At 42.7% G+C, this 26,202-nt stretch overlaps 1 protein-coding gene across 1 annotated transcript; it reads left to right on the forward strand.

Annotated features, from left to right (window-relative positions):
* Positions 1 to 311: 311 nt before the first annotated feature.
* Glt8d2 (glycosyltransferase 8 domain containing 2) lies at positions 312 to 26,152 on the forward strand. The gene is made up of 10 exons (XM_048356967.1): positions 312 to 489; positions 4,063 to 4,108; positions 6,266 to 6,358; positions 8,895 to 9,066; positions 11,922 to 12,039; positions 13,303 to 13,387; positions 15,147 to 15,259; positions 20,210 to 20,376; positions 21,593 to 21,705; positions 25,130 to 26,152. The coding sequence occupies exons 2-10, from the start codon at positions 4,090 to 4,092 to the stop codon at positions 25,297 to 25,299; spliced, it is 1,050 nt and encodes a 349-aa protein (XP_048212924.1). The 5' UTR covers positions 312 to 489; positions 4,063 to 4,089; the 3' UTR covers positions 25,300 to 26,152.
* The last annotated feature ends 50 nt before the right edge of the window (positions 26,153 to 26,202 follow it).

Consider the following 26,202-nt stretch of genomic DNA (forward strand, 5'->3'; position numbering starts at 1 on the left):
ATTCTACTTTCATGTCTCTTTCAAAGTTTACCTTAGACCCAAGGTGCAGTAGGAATTCACTCTGCAGGAAGTAGTTCTTCTCTGGTTTTCAATATTTTCCTGTAGCACAGCCTTGTTTTCAAGAAGATTTGCACTCAGACTGCCGAGGCCGGGAGAGAAAATCTGGCCGAGGAGAACCAGCCCCTGCCTTGCCTGGCCCTGCACATCTGGAAGTGGTTTCTCAGGGGCCGCCTCCCTGCCTTCAGTGTCTGGATTTCCATCTGCTCTGCTCAGGAGTGGAAGAAACCCGAGCCACTCAAAGTCAACGCAAGCAGAGGAGTGCGGAACAGACCAGGGAGGCATGTTCTCTTCCAAGTGGAATACTGGCTTGGGGCTCGCCAGCCTTTTGGGATTTCCTATAGGATCTTAGAAGCCTCGAAAGCAGCGGTGTGAAGGGCAGCACCACTTCAGGACCAAGGAGCCTAAAATCCTATTCTCCCCGTCCGTCAGGTAAATAGAGAAAATTTTAAGTGTCATTTTTCCACTTTATCCTGGACAGTCTACAGCACTCCTTTATTTTGTTTGCTACAGACTAAAGGAAGTAAGTCAGAGGCATCTGACCCACAAAAATGCTTCAGAGCACTTCAGTTGGTGATTGGGAGCATTGATCGAACAAAACTTTTTTTTTTCCCTTATAGCAAATCTAACATGGTCCACATGCAAGTTTTTCCCACCTGGGACTATACTTACAGATCACAATTTATTCTCCCGCTCTCCCCAGAATAGGTGATTTACTATTTTTGTAAAATTTCCAGCATAGAGATCAGCAGAGAACCCAGATAAATGCTAATGTTTAATGTAAGTCTCTCGTTGAGCCCAAATGACTTAATTGGGTTCTGATTCATGAGTTTGGAATCCATTCTAGGAAACTGTTCTGAGGGCCTCCCCCAATAAGAGAACTAGCTGTTGTGGAAATCTGTGAGGTTTATTGTAAGCATAAAAGTTGTAGGGTTTAGGTTTGAAAAATGCTTTTCAACGTTCAAAAAATATCTTATGTGCATTTTATCAGCAAGGTTAATCGCTTGGGAAAGCTAGATTTAACCTGATTGAGAGAGAGAAGCACACAAGAGAGCACATGGGGGGGGCGGATCTAAACATTTAGTTGTGCAGTGGGAAAGTATCAATCCTGCCACAGCTGTTTAGCCCCAGGTCGCCTGATATCTAAAGTAATATTGGTTTGATTGATCTTATCTTTTCCTCTTCCTCTTCCAAATATTTTGGCCTTGCACTTCTGTACAAACCCTTTGTATTACATAATGGACTTCCAGTCCTCCCTCTAGTACAGCTAAGAGCAGAGCTGCGCATTGAAGAAGTGAGAACATGGGTGCTGCTCTTGGACTCACAGGGAAGGTGATGTCTATGTATTTCCCCTTGTAAGCTGGACTCAGCACCTTCACTTGCACTTGCCTCTCCTCATCTACAATGGGAATAAAAGGATGTAATAGCAATAAAGGACATGACATGGGATCTGCAAAGTAGTGAGGCCTCAGGGCTGGTGAGTTTCCCTGCTGACAAAAGTGAGCACACACTTGCCCTTGGCAGCACCCATGTTGTTGATATATTCTTTTCTCTGACAGTCTGGTCGTCCAGGTGTTCCCCATATCCTTACATATCATCTTTCCAGGATCCCACTTTCCCCCTCTCTCCTCCTTCCTAAAATCATCTTTCTTTCTTTCTTTCTCTCTTTCTCTTTCTTTCTTTCCTTCCTTCCTTCCTTCCTTCCTTCCTTCCTTCCTTCCTTCCTTCCTTCCTTCCTTTCTTTTTTACCCTGACTCTGTTTTTAGCTTCTTTGTTCTTCCTATTTGCTGGCTGAGAGAAAAATGTGTATAGCACTGATGGCTAGTGCCTAAGCAACCTGATTCTAAGCGCTTTAAAAGAACCTTGAAGTAGTTGCTGTTGGGCTGGGAATATGGCCTAGTGGCAAGAGCGCTTGCCTTGTATACATGAAGCCCTGGATTTGCAAGCGGCAGAGTCCTAGCCTTGAGCAAAAAGAAGCCAGGGACAGTGCTCAGGCCCTGAGTCCAAGGCACAGGACTGGCAAGAAAAAAAAAAAGAATTAAAAGAACCTTGAACTTTAGCCTCTGAAAGTGGGTCCCAATGAAGGGCTTTAAGCAGGAAAGGGATGTTCAGGGTTACTTTGCTGGAGAAATTAGAACGATGGGGTTACCATGTTTTAGGGAAGATGATAGGAGGTAGAAGCATTGTGGACCTCAGTTTGTGACCTGTGGATGCCAGTGATGCTAAGTGGCCAGTTGGAAGTCCAGGTGGGAGTCTGTGCTGGGGACAAAAATATAGGCATACCATGATACTAAAACTTGGGCCAAATAGAGTTCTATATGCGGAAGCTGAGAGAGAGAGAGAGAGAGAGAGAGAGAGAGAGAGAGAGAGAGAGAGAGAGTTGCCAAGGACAGCCACTCAGAAGGTGAACATAGATCACTTAGCTTATGACCCTATCTGAAAGAAACAATACAGAACAAAATGAAAACAAAACCTAAAAGACTAAAAGGCATAGCTCATGGTAGAGTGCTTGCCTATCCAAGGGTAAGGCCTAGTACTGCAAAATAAGTAATTTAATTAATTTTTAAAAGGATTCTACCACCTGCCATATAGTTAGGACTTCCTTCAAAAATCTGTTTCTAGAACTTCCCTGCTATCAGGGTGGGTTTCACCATCACAGTAGTGAGGTGGCACTGAGGAGAGCAGAACAACCTCAATTATGTGCTATGAAATTTCAATACTTAGTGAAATCTCTTACCTGCAGCTCAATTCATGTGCTCCCTGGTTGATGGGTTTTGAAGTCAGAGACCCCTCATTGCTAGTCCCTGCTCTGCCACTGACTAGCTCTGTAGTTTTGAGCAAATTAATAAACTTTATTTGAAAATCTAGATAGTATACGGACAGATGCCAGGGGATTATGCCTATAATCCTAGCTACTCAGGAGGTTGAGATCTAAGGATTGTAGTTCAAAGCCAACTTGGGTAGGAAAGTCTGCGAGATTCTTACGTACAATTAACTACCAGAAACCTAGAAGTGGCACTGTGGCTCAAAGCTGTAGAGCACTAGCCTTGAGTGAAAAAGCTCAGGGACAGCATCTAGGCCCTGAGGTCAAGCCCTATGACCAACAACAACAAAAAAAGTACTTTATCCACCTGAACGGTGGTGATGTAGAATTAAAGCGGAATATGTACCTCAATGGTCAGTCTAAGTAGAGTGCAAATTAAACAGTGACTATCATTACTTTTATTATCTGGTCCCTGAAAAAATATATATATATATTTATACATATATATATATAGTTACACACACACACATATATATATACATATATATGTATGTATACACACCATTTTGGCCACAGAATATGCGCCTGTCAATAAACCAGTTTAAAGAAAGAAAAGGAGAATTGGCCTAAGTAAATGGTGGTGGCCAGAGCGGAACAACCTTAGGCGCTCAGAGCTAGGCTCCCTCTGGTCTTGGCATCCTTTGCTCCCTCAGGACCAAATGGCTTCCTTCCATCAGGGAATGAGAGGAGGAGCCACGTGGCCAAAGACCATTCCACGAGTGAAGTTAGAATCCCGAAAACTTAGATGAATGCCTGTCAACTGAAACTGCATGTGGAGTAAAAGGTACCTGAAACGTGATTCCAGAAGAGTCCAAGTAATGTAGGCTCCTCCTCTTCCCTGGGGAAGGGGGCAGAGAGGGACCACACCCATATACTATGAACTCTAAGCTACTGGGTGTGCTGGCTGTATCCCAGGAAAATAAAAGGGACGCTGTGTCAGATCTCAGTGAAAGAGTTTTCCCAGATCCTTGGGGACTCTGTGTAAAGTTTGATCAGCTGAATGAAGCACTTTGGAAAACATGGACTGTCCATTCAAGAGGTTTTTTTATTTTGGTCTAAAGTTCTGGATTCAGAGCAATTAAGGATAATCACATATTTCACAATATCTTTGGCAGTCCTAGATTTTTGAGCCATTTCCAGTTGGCTCCCTTTTAAATAAAACTTTATTCTTTAACCCACAGGTCCCAGTTCATACTACATGGGTGCACATGGCTCTGTTACGAAAAGGTAAGATTCCAGCTTCTGAAAATGATGGAAAAGATACCTCAGAAGAAACCTTTGCAACTGAGAGCTCTCTCCTCTCCTCCCCTTCTTTCTTCTTCCTCCTTCCTTTCTCTCTCCTCTCCTCCTTCATCTTTTTCTTCCTTCCCCCTCCTTCTCTACTTCTTCCTCTCCTTTGCCTCCTCCAGTTGTTGGTATCATTTCAGAAAGATTCTCATGGAAAGTTGCTTAGTGTTTTAGTCAGAAGTAGACTTACATCATGGGATTGTGCATTTCTATAAAATTTGCAAATATAAGCAGGAAAGGAATATTTCATATTCATGCTTAATTTGGCATTTGCAATTTATTTTTGTCAGTTATGGACTTGAACTTAGGGCCTGGGTGCTATCCCTGAGCTTTTCTGCTCAGGGCTAGTGCTCTACCAGTTTGAGCCATAGCTCCACTTTTGGGTTTCTGGTGGTTAACTGGAGATAAGAAATCTCACGGAATTTCCTTCCTGAGATGGCTTCAAATGGAGATCATCAGATCTCAGCCTCATGAGTATCTAGGATTATGAGCATGAGCCACCAATGCACAGCTGTAATTTTGTATTCTTTTTTTTTTTTTTTTTTTTTGCCAGTCTTGTGGCTTGAACTCAGCCTGAGCACTGTCCCTGGCTTCTTTTTGCTCAAGGCTAACACTCTGCCAACTTGAGCCACAGCGCCACTTCTGGTCTTTTCTATATATGTGGTGCTGAGGAATCGAACCTATGACTTCATGTATACGAGGCAAGCACTCTTGCCACTAGGCCATATTCCCAGCCTGTATTCATTTTCTTGAAGGGTCAGTTGCCTCAAATATTCAGACCCATCAAAGCCTAGGTGCATCCCTGATTTTAGACTACTGGTTTATGAGTTTGGGAGTTTGGGGAAAACACAGTAACCTGATCTTGGTATTCTTACTCTTGAGGTAGAGCTACCCAAGTTTAGTAAATGAAAACGGGACATTCTGTTAAATTTGAGCCTCACAAGAATAATTTAGTGTATGTTCTAAATATTTCACATGAAATGCTTAATTAAAAAAATTAATTCTGGGCTGGGGATATAGCCTAGTGGCAAGAGTGCCTGCCTCGGATACACGAGGCCCTAAGTTCGATTCCCCAGCACCACATATACAGAAAACGGCCAGAAGCAGTGCTGTGGCTCAAGTGGCAGAGTGCTAGCCTTGAGCGGGAAGAAGCCAGGGACAGTGCTCAGGCCCTGAGTCCAAGGCCCAGGACTGGCCAAAAAAAAAAAAAATTAATTCTATCTTGACAGCCTGTGGTAGTGGTAATAGCCACAGTTGGAGGGGTCAGATGATGGAAGATGTTGAGCTAGTTCCCCCAAATTATGTGGTGGATGAACATTAATCAGACTTACTGTTAAACTATAGAACTTTGTCCCTTCTGCTTCTTCATAATGTTGGCTTATGTTGAGTCTGATATGGGATTGTCTGTGGTTGAATCCGATAACCCAAAAGGCAGGGAGGAGCTGTAAGTCAGCAAAGTAGAGTTGCTGAGACTCAAAACATAGTTTGAGAAGGCATGTAGAGACTTGCTTTGGGGTCAAAAAACAAGCCAGTATGAAACTAATAAATTTTCTTTTGGGGGAGGTTTGAACCTAAGGGCCTTCTACCACATAAACCACACCCTCAGGTCCTCTCTTGCTTTCATTTGTGTTTCAGATAGGGTCTCACACTTTTTCCCAGAGCTGGCTTGGACAGTGATCCTTCTACCTCCACCTCCTGAACTCTTCTGATCTTTTATCCAGGACAAGAATGTTCTGTACATCATCCTGTACTAGTGGCTAAATTGATTAAAAATTGAAACCCATTTATTCATCATTAGGACTGGCTCATGACAAACATATAAATGTTGACTGTGCACAACAGTGGCTACCAAGGCAGCTCCTGCAATGCAATGATCAGGTTTTCAGCCTGGCTTTAGCCTAGGTCTTCCTTACACTTCCTCTGTGGATCTTGACAACAGTGTAGCAGGCCAAAACTTTGCTCTGTATGTGGGTGAAGAAAGGTGCCAGACTAACCCCTCCTGATGTTCTGACAGAATCACAATGTGCACACTGCCATGGAAACTTTAGGTTTGGGGTTCATAGATTAATCTTTGATAGGCTTCCCTTTGCCTTTCAGTTAATCAAGTGCTGCTTCTCCTTCTGATTGGGACCCTCTGTGGGATCGTGTACAAGAAAGTCCATAAAGGGGCTGTGCTCAGGAGGGAAGCAGGTAAGCAAGTCTGGAACCTAGCAAGAAAGACACCGATAAGAACCTTAGAGAGGCTGGGAATATGCCCTAGTGGCAACAGTGCTTGTGTGGTATACATGAAGCCCTGGGTTCGATTCCCCAGTACCACATACATAGAAAATGGCCAGAAGTGGCGCTGTGGCTCAAGTGGCAGAGCACTAGCCTTGAGCAAAAAGAAGCCAGGGACAGTGCTCAGGCCCTGAGTCTAAGGCCCAGGACTGGCAAAAAATAAAAAGAACCTTAGAGTCCTTTCAATATTGGGGCTCAGGGACAAGTGACAACTTGGTCAGCTTGTAGGATTCACAAGAAGGGCCTGATGAAGCACCCTGGATGTTTGCATTTCTGATAGGCTCCAAGTGATGCTCAGGCTCTTAGATCTTGTACCATACTAGCAGTGGACTGCTCTGCATTCTATCTCTTGGAGCCTCTCAACATTTTGCTTATGAAAATTTTCTTCTCCTCTCCTTACATTCCCATGATTTCCCAAACATCCTTTCTTAGGGTTTGGACATAGAAGTAACCGCACAAAAGGTTTATGTATTGAAGGCTTGAAGAACCTAATACAAGCAGTATTCAGAGGTGGGGCTTTTGGAAATGATTGGATCATGAGGGCTATGCCTTATCAATGGATCAATCCACTGATGACTCAAAATTTGAGCTATTGGAGGTGGTGGAAAGTGGGGCTTGGTTGGAGGAAGCAGGTAATTGGTAATGTGTTATGATAGTTTCTTATTTGGTTCAGCACAAGACAGCTTCCCATAGGCAAACTATTGAACTAGTTGGCTCTAGCACCCACTGGTACAGTGGATCCAGCATGCAACTCCCAAGGCCGCTGTAAAGATGAAACACTGATAAAAGAGTTTACCTTCTGTGCATGTTCCAGTGCACCTTTATTCTTCATCCTGACCAGGGACACTTCCTGGCAGAGAGCTGTATTTACAGCTTAGGTTGACTTCAGCTGGTGTGGCAGGGCACATAATTTCTCTTGGCTGCCCCTTCTTTTCTGGGGATGCTTCCCTCCTACTTCATCCTCCTGTTGCCTGCTGAAGGCTGCCTAGCAGCCAGGCTCTGTCCCTACTTTTCAGCTCTTCTTTCACTTTCTCTCAGAATACTATGAGCCATTGTTGAGAGCCCTGTTCTCTAGTCTTCTCCACCAATTCAGTTCAGTTCATTTCTGCAAGCTTTCCTCATATACTTTTGTTGCCAGACTCAGTCAGGCAGTATAATGAGCTCACAGTGTTGTGGAGGGGTGGCCTCATAAACAGACTAAGTGTAGTGTGGCAAGTGCTGAGAGAGAGATGGCCACAAACTCATGCATCTATCCATTCATCCATTCAAAGTGTATTGACAATGTACCAAGTACTAAGTGCTGGATTGGGAGCAAAGGCACAGGGATAAATTAGATGCCCTCTCTACACTCAGAGCTCCTATGTCCAGGAGAGGAAGGAAGATGTGCACAGTTCAGTGTGCACATATATCCAACCACAGGCAAGGGCACCAGAGAGCAGGGGAGGGTGGGCTACTTCATTTAGGAGCTGTCACAAGCTTCCCCAAGGACCGCATGTCTGTACTGTATCTAGTGATTCATTTCAATCCATACTTCTTGAATTGAATATCAAGTAGAACTACCTTGTGCCTGGATGACAAGAGATTTTTGCAAAAAGGTATCTGTAAACACAGACCAAGCTTTAAATAAACCTTGGATGCATCTCCAAATTGATCCTTATTATTCTTCATACCTACAAATTGTCTTATGGCACCAAAATATGATGTGGTGGCATGGATGTCTTATTTTTTCAATGCTGAAAAGAATGATCAATTATTCATCTTGTGCTTAGTCATGCACTTTCATTTATTTCCTTTCCCTTGCTGTCAGCATTTGAGAAATTTAAGAGTGAACAAGACAGACAAATGACAAACAGTATAGTTTATAGCAGCCATAGGTAAGATAGATATTCCAATTTAGGGAAGGACAATTTAGAAAGGACTGTTGAACCAACAAAGCTTTTTGGTTCTTATGTTTTTGTAATTCCCCCCACTATGTATGCTTCTAGGGTTGGCTTCTATGTGAGACCTCCAAAATAATAGGACTTAAAAGTTTAATGAAATGAAAAGCTGTTATGTCGATTGCACTACCATCCAGGTAGAAATTCCATGGCTTTGGTGTTCCTAACTCACCTGCTTTCTATCATGTGATCCAAGATGGCTGCGTTAATTCTGACCATCATACCAACAGTCCATTGAGCAGAGTGAACCTAGCAGGGGCACTTATTACTTGTTACCTATTCTTATTACTAACATCCTCCTGCTTATCAGAGCTCAATCACACAGAGTGGCAGGGAGTCTGGGGAAATAGTTTTAGTGGTTGGTTGTGTGCCTGTGGACATTTGAACATCGTTTTAAAGGAAGGGGAAAAACTGGGACCAAGAACAACCAACAGCCTCCAGAAAACTGCATGACAGGTAAGTGGCCACTGCAAGTCCTTCCTACTCCAAGTCACCAGTTTTGCTGTTCCCAGATGCTGCTGCCACAACTCCAGAGGATGGAGAAGAGGAGATTCCAGTGGTGATTTGTGCAGCTGCTGGGCGCATGGGCGCGGCCATGGCCGCCATCAACAGCATCTACAGCAACACGGATGCCAACATCATCTTCTACGTGGTTGGGCTGCGCAACACCCTGCCTCGAATTCGGTGATTTGTGTGCTTAGTCTGTGGGGTTGTTCCACTTCCTATTAGTCTTCCTTTTCTTACCTTAAGCCAATCCACTTCCTTTTGGGATTAATAACCATTATTAAAAGGAATGAGAGGATGCCCTGAGATTGACCTGGTCACCTAACAACTGAGTTGCCTAGATAAGGAAATGCTTCAAAGCCTCATTGACTTAGTAGATAAAGCTTCCATCTGCAGAATGTCTAATGAAAGGAAGAGCCCCAGCCCTTGAGTACCTTTTTTCAGTGTTTCTTTTTAAAATTTATCACTTGCTGGGAGCTGGGAGCTCGAACCCAGTAATCATAGCAACACAGGAGACTGAGATCTAGAGACAGTGGTTTGAAGTCAGTACTGGCAGAAACTATCCACAAGATTTCTGCTCTATAATAACCAGCTATTAGCCAGGCTGAAGGCATGGTTCAAGTGGCATCATCCAAGCAAGCTATCTTAACAAACATAAAGTCTTAAGCTCGATCCCTAGTACCATAGCATTGTGAATTTTGAGACAAGGTCTCATTATGTAGCCCAAGCTGGCCTTGAAGTAGTGGTTCTCCCGCCTCTGCTTCCCAAATGCTGGGATTAGTGGCATGTCCCACCATATCTGACCTGACTAAATAAAATTACTTACTAATTAATAAATACATATTTTTCCCCGCCAGTCCTGGGGCTTGAACTCAGGGCCTGAGCACTGTCCCTGGCTTCTTTTTGCTCAAGGCTAGTGCTCTGCCACTTGAGCCACAGCGCCACTTCTGGCCTTTTCTATATATGTGGTGCTGGGGAATTGAACCCAGGGCTTCAGGTATATAAGGCAAGCAGTCTTGCCACTAGTCCACATTCCCAGCCCTATAAATACATATTTGTTTTATATTTCATAAATATGTAAGCATCTGTGATACATTGAATTAACTACATAGAATATCCAAATATTTAATAAATATTTACAAATATATTTATGTATGTGTTATGAATATATAAATATATGATATGTATGAAACATGCAATAAATATGCATGTACTGTACACATTTGATTGAGTCTATGGCCTGAAATACTAAAATCAGGCTCTACCACTAAATGAGCTGTACCCCAGCCCTATATTTTTTAACTGAAAACTTATAATTTTATATATTATACTATAATTTTGAACCAATTCTTTTCCCTCATGTAGCATACTAGAAGATGAATTGGAGTTGAAATAAGAGGAAATAAATGTACTAATAAGCGGAGGAATAATGGCTGGGAATGTGGCTTAGTGGTAGAGTGCTTGCCCACTATGCATGAAGCCCTGGGTTTGGTTCCTAAGTACCACATACACAGAAAAAGCTGGAAGTGGCGCTGTGGCTCAAGAGGTAGAGTGCTGGCCATGAGCAAAAAGAAGCCAGGGACAGCGCTCAGGCCCTGAGTCCAAGGCCCAGGACTGGCAAAACAAAAAAAAAAGTGAGCATACAACACAAACTGACAGTGAAACCCTGGATTGGATCCCCAGCATAATATGAGACAAAAATGAGAGCTGTGGTGGCACATACCAATAATCCCAGCATTCATATTCATAAGCAGAGGCAGGAAGATCCCAAGTTCATGCCTCCTCTGGGTAAATAGAGTTAGCCTGGCTAGCCTGGGCCATTGTAGTAAGACCTTGTCTCAAGAAATGAGCAATGAGTCAAGCAATAAAAAGCAAAATATGAACAGACAATTCGTACAAGAAAGAAGTACAAATGGTCAACAAAGTGAGCAGAAGTGATTTCCCAGTTCCTGGCTATCCAGTCTACCCACACTCCCACCTTATATATTTTGTTTTGTTTTTTTGCCAGTCCTGGGGCCTGAACTCAGGGCCTGAGCACTGTCCCTGGCTTCTTTGTGCTCAAGGCTAGCACTCTACCACTTGAGCCACAGTGCTACTTCCGGCTTTTTTCTATATATATGGTGCTGAGGAATTGAATCCAGGGCTTCAGGTATACGAAGTGAGCACTTTACCACTAGGCCATACTCCCAGCCCCCACCTTATATATTTTGAAAACTGTTTTCATTGAAGTAGAACTCAAAAACAGGAAACACTGTTAAGTCCAGAGTATAGCTCAGAAAATCCTATCCATATTGTTACCAACATTTAGTGTGACACATTTTTTCAGCTTTTGCTGCTATTTGATGTCCAGTTGTGTCTTCTTGTGGTTTTTATTCAAGGCTCCTTTATTTATGATGTGGTTGAGCACTTTTCCCACATATTTGTTGGCCATTTGGAAATTTGCCTATTTTTGTTTGGTTGTTTTTTGTTTTCTTATTGACATGATCCACTTTTTTGTTTTGATTGGTCATGGGGCTTGAACTCAGGGCCTGCACACTGTCCCTGTGCTTCTTTGCTCAGGGTGAATACTCTTCTCCTTGAGCCACAGTTTTACTTCTCTCTTTGTTGGTAATTAATTGGAAGTAAAGAATCTAATGAGCTTTCCTGCTTGGACTGGCTTTGAACCATGCTCTTCAGATATCAGCCTCCTGAGTAGCTAAGATTATAGGCATGAGCCACTAGCACCCATCATACATTTTAGTTTTAAACTTTCTAAGTCAGCAGCAGATTAGGACTGAGGGAAGAGACAAATTGAGAAAAGATTTTTAAGTTATATTCTTATTATATTTAAGTAGTTGTACAAAGGGGCTCCCATTCAACAAATATGTTTATAAGTGCAAGGCATCTTGAACAATACAACCTCTTTTATTATTCTCCTCCATCCCTCCCAACCCTACCTCAATTTTCCTACTTTCATAGGATATGCATTGAATGTTATGACTACTGACTACTCTCCTCCTGAGAAAAAAATTGAAGAGTTTTTTTTATCTCTTTAGAAAATGGATTGAGCATTCTAAACTGAAAGAAATAAACTTTAAAATTGTGGAATTCAACCCTGTAGTCCTCAAAGGAAAGATTCGACCTGATGCTTCAAGGCCTGAGTTGTTGCAGCCTGTGAGTATGGTTGACATATTCCAGGGACAGTTGCAAGTAACATTGTTTCCTGTGGAGCAGTCTCTACCAGATGCACCTAGGCCTCCACCAAGCTCTGTTTATTCATAGTTTATGAACCACCTGCCGAAGGAAGGACACAAGATATTGACATGAGCATTATGAGGCTGTTAAACAGAAATGGGGCAGCAGAAATATAATGGATTTGTATGTGTTGTGTGGATGGGGGCAGTGAAGCCAGGAGGAACAAGCTTTCCCAGCCCATGGGCTGTTGTGTGTATTGGATGGACATTCCAATTAGCTGACTCTTCCAGAAGCTAAGGAATAACAGCAGCATGATTAATTCTTGGCCTCACTGCGGACTAAGAGCATTTTTAGGAGATGCCACTGATCTTGCTAGCATTGAGAATCAAAGTATCTTCCTGCTTACAAAAGGGACCTTGTCCTATAGGAAGTCTAGCTTTCTGTTTGATTGGGCGAGGGTCTAATTTTGTGGCCCAGGCTGGCCTTGGACTCTCAGTCCTCCTGTCTCAGCCTCCCTCATACTGGGATTTTAGGTGTGCCATCATACCCAGCTAGAGTAATGTTTCTGATTGTAGTGTTACAGAAACTGTAGCAGCTCCCTACATATGACTATTACTGAAACCCATCCTTGCACATTCACTAAACTCTAAGCTCTGTATGATATGATCATCTCCCAATTCCAGATGTTTATTGTTGGGATATGAGTTGCGTTAAGATGATGATTAAACCCATTGTCATTACTGAAACTTAGAAACTCCCACCAGCTGATGCTTCTCCAACCATGCTCCAGTTTTCTGAGTCAAGGAGCTAAAAGGTTTAACTTGTTGTTGGATGATACATGTGACTATGCATTTGTGTGTGTATACAACTTTAACCTGACTTAGCTGACTTTAACCTGACTTAGAGGCATCTAAATGATGAAGGTAGAGGAAAGCAGGCAGTCCAACCCTAGAAGATTGACAGGGGAGCTTTAGTGACTCCCACCACAGTGGTTGATGGGTTCACTGTGGTCACTGGTGGTTCACCCAGCCTCAATGGTAGGGGTTGGAGCTAAAAGAGTCATTGATCTCACAGCCCTGTTTTCAGCTCCAGGGCCCACATAGACCAGGCACTGTGAACTCAGGTGAGGTAACATGCTCCACACTAGATGTGGAGCTGAGTTGAGGCCCAGGTCAAATCTAACTTGAATATATCCAAGAGACACCAAGCCTCTTCCCTAACACGCCTTCCTTGTTTTCACAGCTAAACTTTGTTCGATTTTATCTCCCTCTGCTTATTCACCAACATGAGAAAGTCATCTATTTGGACGACGACGTAATTGTCCAAGGTACACTCACTGACTGCTGGGAATACTTGGAAAGGAGCAGCTAATATAGAATGACCATCTCTTCAGTTCCTATGTAGCTAGCTGTCTAGGGGCTTTGAATATTCTTCAAGTTTTGAGTGCAGCACCATTGTAAGTTTGGGAATATTTTAAAAGTAGAATTTTATCTAACTGGTCAACCCAACTGGATGTCTGAGGGCCACACTGTGATGGTTTTCTGCAGAAAATGGCTTAGTAGCCCTCTCTGTGTGTCCTTAAAATGTAGAAAAATGAAGTCTTACTGAGGACATTCTTAGGAGAGGCCTATGTTTGGTTGTTTGTTGTGCTCTGTGTCTTCCATAGTCAAACAGGATGAACATTGCTATAGTTACTACAGAGCTACAAAAAATAGATTGGAGCAATACTGACCTGAATTTGTCCAGTGGCTTTTCTTTTTGATGATATTACAGTTAGGGTTTTTTTGTTTTTGATTGTGCTTTGTTTTGTTTTTGTCAGTCATAGGTCTTGAACTTGGGGCATGTTGCCCCTGAGCTTGTTTGCTCAAAGCTAGCACTTTGAGCCACAGTTCCTCTTCCAGTTTTTGAGTGGTTCATTGGAGATAAAGTCTCATGGGGACTTTTCTGGCTAGGCTGGCTTCAAACCACAATCCTCAGATCTAAGAAAGCTTCCTGAGTAACTAGGATTCCAGGCGTGATCCACTGGTGCCTGGCTAGTAGTAGAGTTTTGAACTTGGGGTTTTAACCTTGCTTGGCTCACTTGCTCAGCTGCACCATACCACTTGAGCCTCTAGCCCAGCTTATTGCTAGTAATTTTGGAGTTGGAGGTGTCACATTCTTTACTACTCACCCAGGCTGGCTCCAAACCATGTTCCTCCCTATTTTAGACTCCTGGGAGATAAGATTATAATGCATGAGCCACCTGTGCCCAGCTTAAGTGAGTTTCTAAACTGACACCAGCCATTGGGGGGGCAGTGGTACCGGGGATTAAAATAGAAGCACAAGGGGCTGGGGATATGGCCTAGCAGCAAGAGCGCTTGCCTCATATACATGAAGCCCTGGGTTCAATTCCCCAGCACCACATATACAGAAAATGGCCAGAAGTGGCGCTGTGGCTCAAGCGGCAGAGGGCTAGCCTTGAGCAAAAGGAGGCCAGGGCAGTGCTCAGACCCTGAGTCCAAGCCCCAGGACTGGCCAAAAAAAAAAAAAAAAAAAAAAAAAAATTAGAAGCACAAGCTTGCTATGCAGGTGCTCTACCCCTTGAGCCACACTTTCAATCCTTTTACTCTTTTTGTTTATTTTTTTAGATAGGATCTCATACTTTTGCCTAAGCAAGCCCTCAGACTTGCTTTCCTATGTCTACTTCTGGAGTAGCTTATATGAAAAGTGTATACCACCACACCCATTTGACACCACCTTTTAAATTTTTTTGCAGTCATGGGGCTTGAACTCTGAGCCTGGGCTCCTTTTTTTTTTTTTTTTTTGCTTAAGGCTAGCACTCTACTACTTAAGTCACAGTGCCACTTGCAGCTTTTTCTGTTTATGTGGTACTAAGGAATTGAACCCAGGGGTTCACGCATGCCAGACAAGCCCTCTACCACTAAGCCACATTCCCAGTCCCGATGTCAGCTATTCTTAAGCAAACCTCCCAGACACTTGAAATCAGGGGCCCATATTCTTCCCACAAGATCAGTCAGGAACTGTTCTAGCTCTAAGCTATGGTAAAACACATGCTGTATTTTAACTACTGGCATTTCCAAATCCAGGTGACATCCAGGAACTATATGATACCACCTTGGCTGTAGGCCATGCAGCGGCTTTCTCAGATGACTGCGATTTTCCCCCTGCTCAGGACATCAATAGACTCGTGGGGCTGCAGGTGGGCACAGTGTCTCTGAAACTATCCTTTAGTCCTGATTCTTCCTCTTCCATGCAACTCAACATGAGTGGAATTAATTTTGCACCTCACAATCCCTGAGAACCAGCAGGAATTGCCAGGTGGGGAAAGGGATGACTGGCCTTTTCACATACTCCTGGACTTCTAGCCATTCTCACCTGTTCAAGCTAGGTACTTTAACCCTGAAGAATCTCACTGTCGGGGCTGGGGATATGGCCTAGTGGCAAGAGAGCTTGCCTCGTATACATGAGGCCCTGGGTTTGATTCCCCAGCACCACATATACAGAAAACGGCCAGAAGTGGCGCTGTGGCTCAAGTGGCAGAGTGCTAGCCTTGAACAAAAAGGAAGCCAGGGACAGTGCTCAGGCCCTGAGTCCAAGGCCCAGGACTGGCCAAAAAAAAAAAAAAAAAAAGAATCTCACTGTCTTATTCTAAACCATGACACTGGCACTGGTTATTCTGTTACATTTTTTACAGTGTTATAGTTATTTTTATGTTTATTTTTATTGTTATTATTAATTTACTTTATTGTTATTATAGAGGTGTTATACAGAAGGATTACAACTAAATGAGTCAGGTAGTGACCACATTTCCTTTTGTACAGTGTTTTCTGTTCCCTCCATCTCTACCTACAAGTTGTATAGTTCACTTTCATCAGTGTTCAGGTGAGCTCTACTGCTGTACATTTTCACCCTTTCTCCCTCAAGTTCTGTGCCCTCCCCTAACTCTTCCGAAGATGTACATTTGAATACACTATACATAAAGCGAAGAAGACAGAATCATGAAACACTGAAAACTAAAACGATTTTAAAAAGAAAGGAAGAGGGGCTGGGGATATAGCCTAGTGGCAAGAGTGCCTGCCTCGGATACACGAGGCCCTAGGTTCGATTCCCCAGCACCACATATACAGAAAACGGCCAGAAGCGGCGCTGTGGCTCAAGTGGCAGAGTGCTAGCCTTGAGCGGGAAGAAGCCAGGGATAGTGCTCAGGCCCTGAGTCCAAGGCCCAGGACTGGCCAAAAAAAAAAAAAAAAAAGAAAGGAAGAAAGACTAAGAAGGTCTCTTGTTTCTTTATTTCAGAGTTTGTTTCAGTATGTGTATTATTTTATATAAATATGAAGAGTCACTTAGGCATTGTGCCTTTGTGTTTCTCTCCTAACAGTATTCTCTTTTGGTCTTACTGTGTGTGACTATCCAGAGTCTTGTATAATTTATCATATCCCAGTGTATTTTAGATCAAATTTCTACATATCAGAGAGAACATGCGCCGTTTGTCTTTCTGAGTTTGACTTACATCACTTAACATGATTTGTTTTAGTTCCATCTATTTCCCTGCAAATGACATTATTTTATTCTTTCTAATAGTTGTATAAAATTTCATTGTGCATAGGTTCCATATTTTTTTGGATTTACTCATGAATTGTAGGGCATCTGGGCTCTTTCCATATCTTGGCTATTATGAACAGTGCAGCAATGAACATGGATGTGCAGATGTCCTTATCATATCCTGGCTCATGATGTTCAGGGTAGATGCTAAGGAGAGGTATGGCTGAGAGGTAGGAAAGGTCTGTGTTTAGGTGTTTTTTGTTTGTTTGTTTGTTTTTGGTGAGTTGTGGGGTTTGAACTCTAGACCTGGGTAATGTCCCTGAGCTCTTCAGCTCAAGGCTAGTACTCTACCACTTGAGCCACATTGCCACTTCTGGTTTTCTGGAGGTTAATTGGAGATAAGTCTTGTGGACTTTCTTGCCCAGGCTGGCTGAGTAGCTAGGATTACAGGCATAAGCCACTGGCACCCAGCTTGTGTTTAGTTTTTTGAGGAACTTCCAGACTGCTGTCCAGAATGGCTGTACTACTAGTTTACATTCCCACCAACAGTGTTGTAGGTCTGTTATGTTTTTGCAAGCTGTCTACCTCACAGTAAATGTTCCAGAAATGACAGTTGTGAAATGGCTCATAATCTCATTCTGTTAGAGATGGGCTTTTCTATGAAAGAGACTCCGAGAACCTGGGGTTCTGTTTGCAGAGTTCGCACTGTTGATTTTTTTTTTTTTTTTGCTGTAGTAAAATATTTTTATTTTTATTTTTTTTTTATTTTTTTTTTATTTTTTGGCCAGTCCTGAGACTTGGACTCAGGGCCTGAGCACTATCCCTGGCTTCTTTTTGCTCAAGGCTAGCACTCTGCCACTTGAGTCACAGCGCCACTTCTGGCCATTTTCTGTATATGTGTTGCTGGGGAATTGAACTCAGGGCCTCATATATATGAGGCAAGCACTCTTGCCACTAGGCCATATCCCCAGCCTTAAAATATTTTTATTGAAGAAAAATATATCTAAGCACTTAATTTCCAAAATAGTTTAGCATTCACCTAGGCAGCTATATCAAAATCAATTTATTTTGTTCCCAGCTATGCAGTCACTTATAAAATAGAGGGGATCAAAAAAGTGGCCATGTATAGCAATCATAATAATCTATGAAGGAAACTGTTCCGTGGCCTTTAAATATCTGTCAAAACATTAATACTTTGTAAATTGTTTGTGCTTCCAATGCTGTGAAATATTTCTGTATTCACAGTAAATACCCTTTAATGTGAAAGTTTGTTCCCACCTCTAGAGACGTAGTTATGCTTTTCCTCACAGTGTTGAGAGTTAAACATGGAAACCTACTTGTTATATCAACTCAGGCTTATAGCTGACTGCCAAGAAATGACTCCTCAAAATCTACATCAAATAATGATTCTTCAAGCACATAAAACACTATTATACTAGTACATATTGAGTTGATTTCCACATCTTAGACAATCTTAAGAGGGACAGAATTTTAGAAATAGAGGATTTTTAAAGAACCCATGAGTTTGAGACTACAAATTATCCAGCATGCTTATTATGGATGATTTCTCCTCCTTCAATTTCTATTTGCTCATAGAGACACTTGCGGCCACAGCGGCATTCAGCCCCACATTCGTAAGAGCCGCAGGACGGCCAAGTGTAGAAACTCCGAAGCCGTCTTTATCAAGGCAGTTGCAGAGGTCCATCCCACTGAAAATCAGACCTTGGCTGTCGGTAGACCTTATTCTTTGCTGGTATCATTTGTCTGTCTGATCCAGCAGTTGAACTTTTTGTAAGCCTCCTCTTTTCTCTTTTCCCAGTTTCTGGAGCAAATTCAGTTTGCTTTCCTGGGTTTGTAAACTGTAATGGCCTCAAAGCTTTAGCAGTTCATCCAGTTCAGGTTTCCTTCTCTGTGCACCGTTGATTTTTAATCTCTCAGTAGACGACAGTTTGATTTTGCTCAAGGTGAGGACCTCCTTATCCAGGTAGAAATGGAAGTTGAATCTATGTGTAGCACCAGAATCAAATCATAGCTTTGAGATTCAAGGGGCTATCAGAGTTGGTTGCTGTTCAAAAAGAGATCTAGCAACAATTTTACACGTGGCATTTAAAACACCTCAAGGCTTAGGCTCTGTGGGCAGCCAACTTGGTCAAAATCTTGTGTTACCTGTCATAAATCACCTAGCCAGTCATTCCCCTGCTCCTTTGGTAGCACAGAGATAACAGTACTTCCTGTGCAGAGTTACAATGAGAACTGAATTTATAAATACACACATTATTGTGTGTAGCTAATGAGGCGATACATGTGGAGTTCTTAGAGCCACGCCTGGTACACAAAGCACTCCAGTATTTTGCTCCAGTGTCGGAGTGGAGAGCTCGTACTAAGTAGATTATGACAGTCTACCTGGGTGAGTGTTTACTGTGTTCTCAATACTGTTCAGGTACTAGTGATACAGTAAACAACATGCAGTTCCTCCCATTGTGTGGTTATGTTCAAGTGGGAGGGGACAAAAAGTAAGCAAGTAAAATATCAGATGATTAGAGTGGAACTGAGACTGTGTCTTCAGAAGAGTGATTAGAGAAGGCTCTACCAAGAAGGTGCTAGTTGAAAAGATTGAGGAAAGCACCTATGCAGATATTTGGGAGGAAAAAAGACATGACAATGAGACAAGAGCAAGTGCTGCTAAGTCTTTCGGCAGGAGTGTGGCCGGCACCAGTGTATTAAAGCTGGTCAATGTGGCAGAGGGATCAAAGTGGAGAAGAAAAGATGGTGGAGGGGTAGTGGTTGCCAAATGGTGTGAGGCATGGGAGGCCATATGAGGAGCTCTGGAGGGAGCAAATCCAGGGCTTTATGCATGAAGTCAACACTGTGCTTCTCCTAAGTCCTGGCTCTTACCCTGGATGAGAGGGGAAGCCACTAGCAAGACTTTGGGATGAGTGACACGGAGGCAGTGTGGGGTTGAATGGTGGGTGGGAGTGGAAACATTGTGAGGAGTGTGCAGATATCCAGTGGGTGACTGAATGATGACCATGGATGGAACAGGACAATAGTGGTGGAGGCAGAGACCATATAGCTTCTGAGAAGTTACTATTTTGCTTGGTTTCCTTTTTTGGGGTGCTTTGAGTGGGACCAAGGGCCTTATGCATACCCAGTAAGTACTGTACTACAAAGCCCAGCCCAACTCCTGGCCTCTGGATGTCTTCTGGAGCTGACACCAACATGGTTTGCTGGCTGACTTGGATGAGAAGTGAGTAGCAAGGCTGACTTAAGGAGCCTGTGTTTTGGGGCTACAGAGCTAGAAAGATACATGTGCCTCTAATTGAGTTGGCAGCTGCTGTAGAAGTTTGGAGGCCTGAGGAGAGTCAGAGCAGTGGGCCAATAGTAATCAGAACCCTGAGACTGCCCAAGACTGTCTATGGAGTCAGGAGATAACAGGAACAAGTCCTGGGACTGAAATGGGAGCATTTAGCATTACAAGGCTGGACAATGAATGGGAACCAGCCCGGGGAACGAAGACTTGGCCCCTAGAGATATACTGCACAGTGGCTTCAATAAAGTAAACTGATCATTTTGCGGAAACGAACACCTGCATGCTGTTCTTTTGCAGAACACATACATGGGCTATCTGGACTACCGGAAGAAGACCATCAAGGACCTTGGCATCAGCCCCAGCACCTGCTCTTTCAATCCTGGTGTGATTGTTGCCAACATGACTGAGTGGAAACACCAGCATATCACCAAACAGTTGGAGAAATGGATGCAAAAAAACATGGAGTATGTGTTGGCCTCCACCACTGTTCCCAGGCTCAGGAACAGTGTGATTCTGTTCATTCTCTGTTTATAGCTCAAGCCCTACAGATTTTTACAGATATGTCTTTGAGCAAGTTTTCTCACAGAGGCTCTGTTAACAAAGACAAGGGAGCATGATGAAAACCTTTCCTCAAATCATAGAACTCACAATGGAAAACCTATGAAACAAGAATTCCCTTATACATTTTTCTAAGAAGTTGCTCAATAATGTGAAGGTTTCCATTGAAAATCTTCATTTTTCTTAGTTGTTTCTCCTTTTATAGATTGAGTTTTGCTTAGCACCAACAGGATTTTGTTGGGTTTTTTTCCCCCCTCAAATTCACAATTCTCTGCCTCAGTCTCCTGAAAAAGCAGCTGGGATCACAGGCCTGCACAATCATTTTCAGCTTATTTGTAGAGATGGAGGTCTTGCTAACTTTTTGCCAAGGCTGGCCTCAAACCAGATTCCTCTTGACTGTGGGCCTCCTGAGTAGCTGAGATTACAGGCATGAGTCACTGTGCCTGACCTCATTATTTTAAAATTTAAAATAGAAAAATAAAAACAACACAGCCACCATGAAGTCATTGCATTTCCTGTCGACCTTTTTCAATACCTATCCAATGAATATTTTAATACCATCCATATCCTGAACTTGTGAGGGAAGTTATTCTGAAAAATACAGCATCAGAATTTGATCTCCTATGTCTGCCATAAAAATGCCCGAGCGTTAAAAATGACAAAACATTAGCCTTGTGAATCTAGGTGACATATATAGGAGTTCATGGTGTTCTTACGGAGATTTGTTAATGGAGATTACACAATCCTCAAAATTAAAAATCTGGGGCCTGATACTGGTGGCTCAGAATTGTAATCCTGGCTACACAAGAGGCTGAGATCTGAGGATCATGGTTCAAAACCAGTGAACCACCAGAAAACTGGAAGTGGCACTGTGGTTCAAAATGATAGAGCCACTAGCCTTGAGCAAAGAGGCCTAGGGACAGTGACCAAGCCCTGAGTTCAAGCTCTATAACCAACCAACCAAAAAAAAAAAAAAAGCTGAGGGAAAAATGAAAGGCTGTTGAGTCTGATGTACAGTGGAAAATGTCTTGCCTCTTTTCCAGAGGGGTGTATTAGAACTTGCTTTATCTGAGTTGGTGGCAGTCAGCTCTAGGCCTAATGTTGCTTTCCCTCCATTTTTAGGGAAAATCTCTACAGCAGCTCCCTGGGAGGAGGGGTGGCCACCTCGCCCATGCTCATTGTATTCCATGGGAAATACTCCACCATCAACCCTCTGTGGCACATCCGGCACCTGGGTAAGTGTTAGAAAAGTCATGCAGTGTACCTACCGTACCTGACTCCTCACTTCCAACCCCTGGAGTGGGCCCGGCCTATGGCTCATGCCTGTCATCCTAGCTACTCAGGAGACTGAGATCTGAAGATCATATTTTGAAGCCAGCCTGGGTAGACAAATCCACCACTAAAAGAGGCTAAAGAGGTAGAGCACTCACAGTAAGTAAAAAACAAACAACCCACGGAGTGGGAGTGCAAGGCCCTGAGTTCAAGCCCCAGTACCAACACAAAACCAAACTTGAGGTGACCCTTGAACTCACTGTGCAAATGCAGCTGACATTTGTTAGCTATCTGAGAGGTGTGTTTGTAGGAATCCACGAAGAGGGCTTAGTATACACTAGATAGTTGACAGACTGTTATTGAGGTAGAACTTCTACTGTCCAGTCCTATCTACCTGCCTGCCGTCTTGCAATGGACAAACAAAATGAAGTAGCATAGAGTCCTGACAATTTTAACAATGGCATTGTTTTTGAAAGGAAGCTGCTTGACCCTATCCTATGTGAGTCTGTAAGTCTCCTATCTATTCCTATTCCTATCTATGATAGGAATGCAAACTCTAGGGGTGGATTGCATGTGACCTTGAGCAGGCAACTTAACTCCTCTGTGCCTTAGTTTCCTCCTTTAGAAGCGGAAGCTAAGGGGAGGGGGGCAATGAGGGAGGAGGTGACAAGTTGAACAAGAAATGTACTCACGGGGCTGGGGATATGGCCTAGTGGCAAGAGTGCTTGCCTCGTATACATGAGGCCCTGGGTTCAATTCCCCAGCACCACATATACAGAAAATGGCCAGAAGTGGCGCTGTGGCTCAGGTGGTAGAGTGCTAGCCTTGAGCAAAAAGAAGCCAGGGACAGTGCTCAAGCCCTGAGTCCAAGCCCCAGGTCTGGCCAAGTGGAAGAATGCTAGCCTTGAGCAAAAAGAAGCCAGGGACACATGGGTCAGACCTGTTTAGAATTTTAGAAAATTTGGGCCTTATAAAGATAATGTGATGCCTAATAGAACAAACATTTTTCTGCCAGGGGAGTTAAGACTCCTTGGTTTCAGACTCTCAAGTGCTGTTGCAGAGTTGGACCTAATAAGCATAGGCTACATTTACTAGGTGCCTGTTACATTCCCAAGCACTAGGCTAGGTTCTGATGGGAAGAGTGAATATCATTTCTGATTCTCACCATCATGCAAAGTGTTCTGTCCCTTTATTTAATCATGTTTCATGACTACTATTATTATTGCAGTAGGGTTTAAACTGACTCTATCACATAAGCCATAGTCATAGGCTCTTTATTATTTTCAAAAGAAGGGATAGATAAAACAGGAAAGTACATTGCTGTTTCCTCTACTGATTCCATGCACAATTACATTCTGAGTATAAGCACACACTTAAGAGCAAGGTAGAAAAGACAGGGCCACTGTGCTATCTGACTGATTTATAATAATGTTAGGACAAGTATCAGTATTTCCATGTGCAGAAAATCCAACTGAAGTTGGAGATCTGTATAATATCTTCTGCACATCTTAGGTCAACAGGGCATTTTATGATACTGGAAGAAAGACTGAGAAATACATTTAATGATACACCATCTTCCCAGGGAAAATAAGTCCTTTTTCTTGGTAAGCTTTTGGAATCAAGCATGGCCTTTGAAGTGCATGTCCACAGAGGTCCTTTAAAAAATGAACTAGCTCTAGGGAGCTGTGGGCACAGAAACAGTATTAATACTAGTGGGTAATAGATTGAGTATAAACAGGTAGGGTAAGATTTCTTACATTTATAAGACATTTTGGGGGCTGGGAATATGGCCTAGTGGCAAGAGTGCTTACCTCGTATACATGAAGCCCTGGGTTCAATTCCCCAGCACCACTTATATGGAAAATGGCCAGAAGTGGCGCTGTGGCTCAAGTGGCAGAGTGCTAGCCTTGAGCAAAAAGAAGCCAGGGACAGTGCTCAGGCTGAGTCCAAGCCCCAGGACTGGCAAACAAACAAAATTTGTGAATGGCCTAGGTTCAATCCCTAGTGCCTCAAAAACAAGTAAATCAAACTTATAAAGATATCTATGAGCAATTTCATGATCCAAACATGCCCCTCTGAGGTAGTTCCACAGTCTCCAGTCATGGAACTGAGTCCTTACTTAATAAAGACTGTCTACATGCAGGGATCTCTTCCCAGATGCTTTGTGTTTGTTCTTTGGTAGCTGGTCACTATTCTAGTTGTGCTACTTTAGCTCAGAATAACTAGCTTCCCTTCTGCATCTGCCATGACACCTATAAACAACCAACGGGGGCTGGGAATATGGCCTAGTGGCAAGAATGCTTGCCTTGTATACATGAGGCCCTGGGTTCAATTCCCCAGCACCACATATACAGAAAATGGCCAGAAGTGGCGCTGTGGCTCAAGTGGTAGAGTGCTAGCCTTGAGCAAAAAGAAGCCAGGGACAGTGCTCAGGCCCTGAGTCCAAGGCCCAGGATTGGCGCAAAAAAAAAACCCAAACAACCAACCAACGGCACTTTTGCTGTTAATATTATAAATCAGAGTAGCATAATTCTTAAGAGAAGGTGGATTTAAAAACTACATATGAGGGAGGGGAGGGAAATGAGGGAGGAGGTAACAAGTTGGATAAATGTACTCACTGCCTTACATATGAAACTGTAACCCCTCTGTACATCACTTTGACAATAGAGAAAAATACATACCAAAGCCAAATGCAAAACAAAGAATACAAAAAGTATATGAAGGGTTGGGTTGTCCTGGTGTAACCTCTTGAAACAATGAACAGTTTAACAAACGAGTACCAGGAAGCTGAAACATGTTTTATCTGAAGGAAGTGTACATATGTGATCAGATTAGGACACTTGAGGGGATGGGTCAGGCTGGAATAGATGGAGAATGATGGAAGGGGTGATACTGATCAAGATGCACTTTACTACACATAAACACACATGTCAAATGGAAACAAATAAAATGTAAACTAATAAGATATATATTAAATTCCCTTTGATAGAAACTTTTAACATCATAGAGGTCAGCCTTGAGGTTGAACTCAGGGCCTGAGTGCTATCCCTAAGCTTTTTTGCTGAAAGCTAGCACTCTACCACTAGTGGTTAATCAGTCATCTCTTGGACTTTCCTGCCTAGTCTGGCTTCAGTGTGATCCTCAGATCTTAGCCTCCTGAGTAGGAAGGATTACAGGTATGAACCACTGGTGCCCAGCTCCACAGAGGACATTAGTATTACATGATCTTAATGTGCTTCAGTAAGCACTTAGAAATTATTCTGAGCAATGGCAATATTATTTTCATTGAGTATTCTTAGCTTTACCTTTACCATGAATTTGTAAATCATTTTAATACAAAAATTGTGTTCCCTAACAATCCCATTATTTTCCTCTGCACACATGAAGGCTGGAATCCAGATGCCAGATATTCGGAGCACTTTCTGCAGGAAGCTAAGCTACTCCACTGGAATGGAAGACATAAACCATGGGACTTTCCTAGTGTCCACAACCACTTATGGGAAAGCTGGTTTGTTCCTGATCCTTCAGGGATATTTAAACTCCATCACAACAGCTGATATAGCCCGACATTTAAAATATTCCCCAGTGTAAAAATGTAGAATTTTTGTACCTTACTACAATATTGTTCCTTACGTACCTTTGATATCTGTGACCCACAATGTAAGAAACAAAAACTGTGTAAAACTGTACCTTAAACCATGTCAGCATTCATTTAGTATATGAAGTACAAGTGTTAGTCATGCCTGTGTGTATGTGTGACAGAGAATGAGTGGGGGACTGCAGGGGGAGGGGGGAAGAGACAGAGCCTAGCTAGGTATCCCAGTCAGGCTGGCCTTGAATTTGAGATCTTCCTTAGTCTCTGAAGGCTGGGATTACAGGGTGCGCAGCAGGTATGTACCCCAGTACTCAGCACAAGTGTAAACTATGAAAATCAAGATTATGGTGGAAATAAATCTATTTAGATACCAGCAACTAATTTGCTTATTAACTCTAATGACAATTACACCCACGAGTTTTTTTTAAAGCTTCTAAATATTTTTTATGTATGTGGGTAATTTTTAATAAGTTGTCAACCTTGTTTTTATTAAACTATGAAATATAAACAGACTCCTGTAAAAATAAAATATAGATTTTTAATGATTTTCCTCATGTACATTATTCTACATGTTAAATAAAGTAAACTGATCTCAGATTTAAAAGAGAAACAGTTCATTAAGCTTTAAAGAAGAGTGAGGGTTGGAGGCATGGCTCAGTTGGTAGACTGCTAGCCAATGAGCAAGTGTCAGGATCAAGTTAGAGTTCCAGTCTCAGACTTTAAAAAATCCACCTGTACCTGAGCTAGGGTTCAAGTGGCAGAGCACCTGCCTAGCAAGTTTGAGGCCTTGAGTTCAAATCCTAGTACCCCCTTACCAAAAAAAAAAAAAGCCTGTACCTCAAGCTTAACTACTGTAAAAACAAAC

This window comes from Perognathus longimembris, chromosome 1 (assembly GCF_023159225.1).
Source record: "Perognathus longimembris pacificus isolate PPM17 chromosome 1, ASM2315922v1, whole genome shotgun sequence".
In the NCBI taxonomy this organism is placed as follows: Eukaryota; Metazoa; Chordata; class Mammalia; order Rodentia; family Heteromyidae; genus Perognathus; species Perognathus longimembris.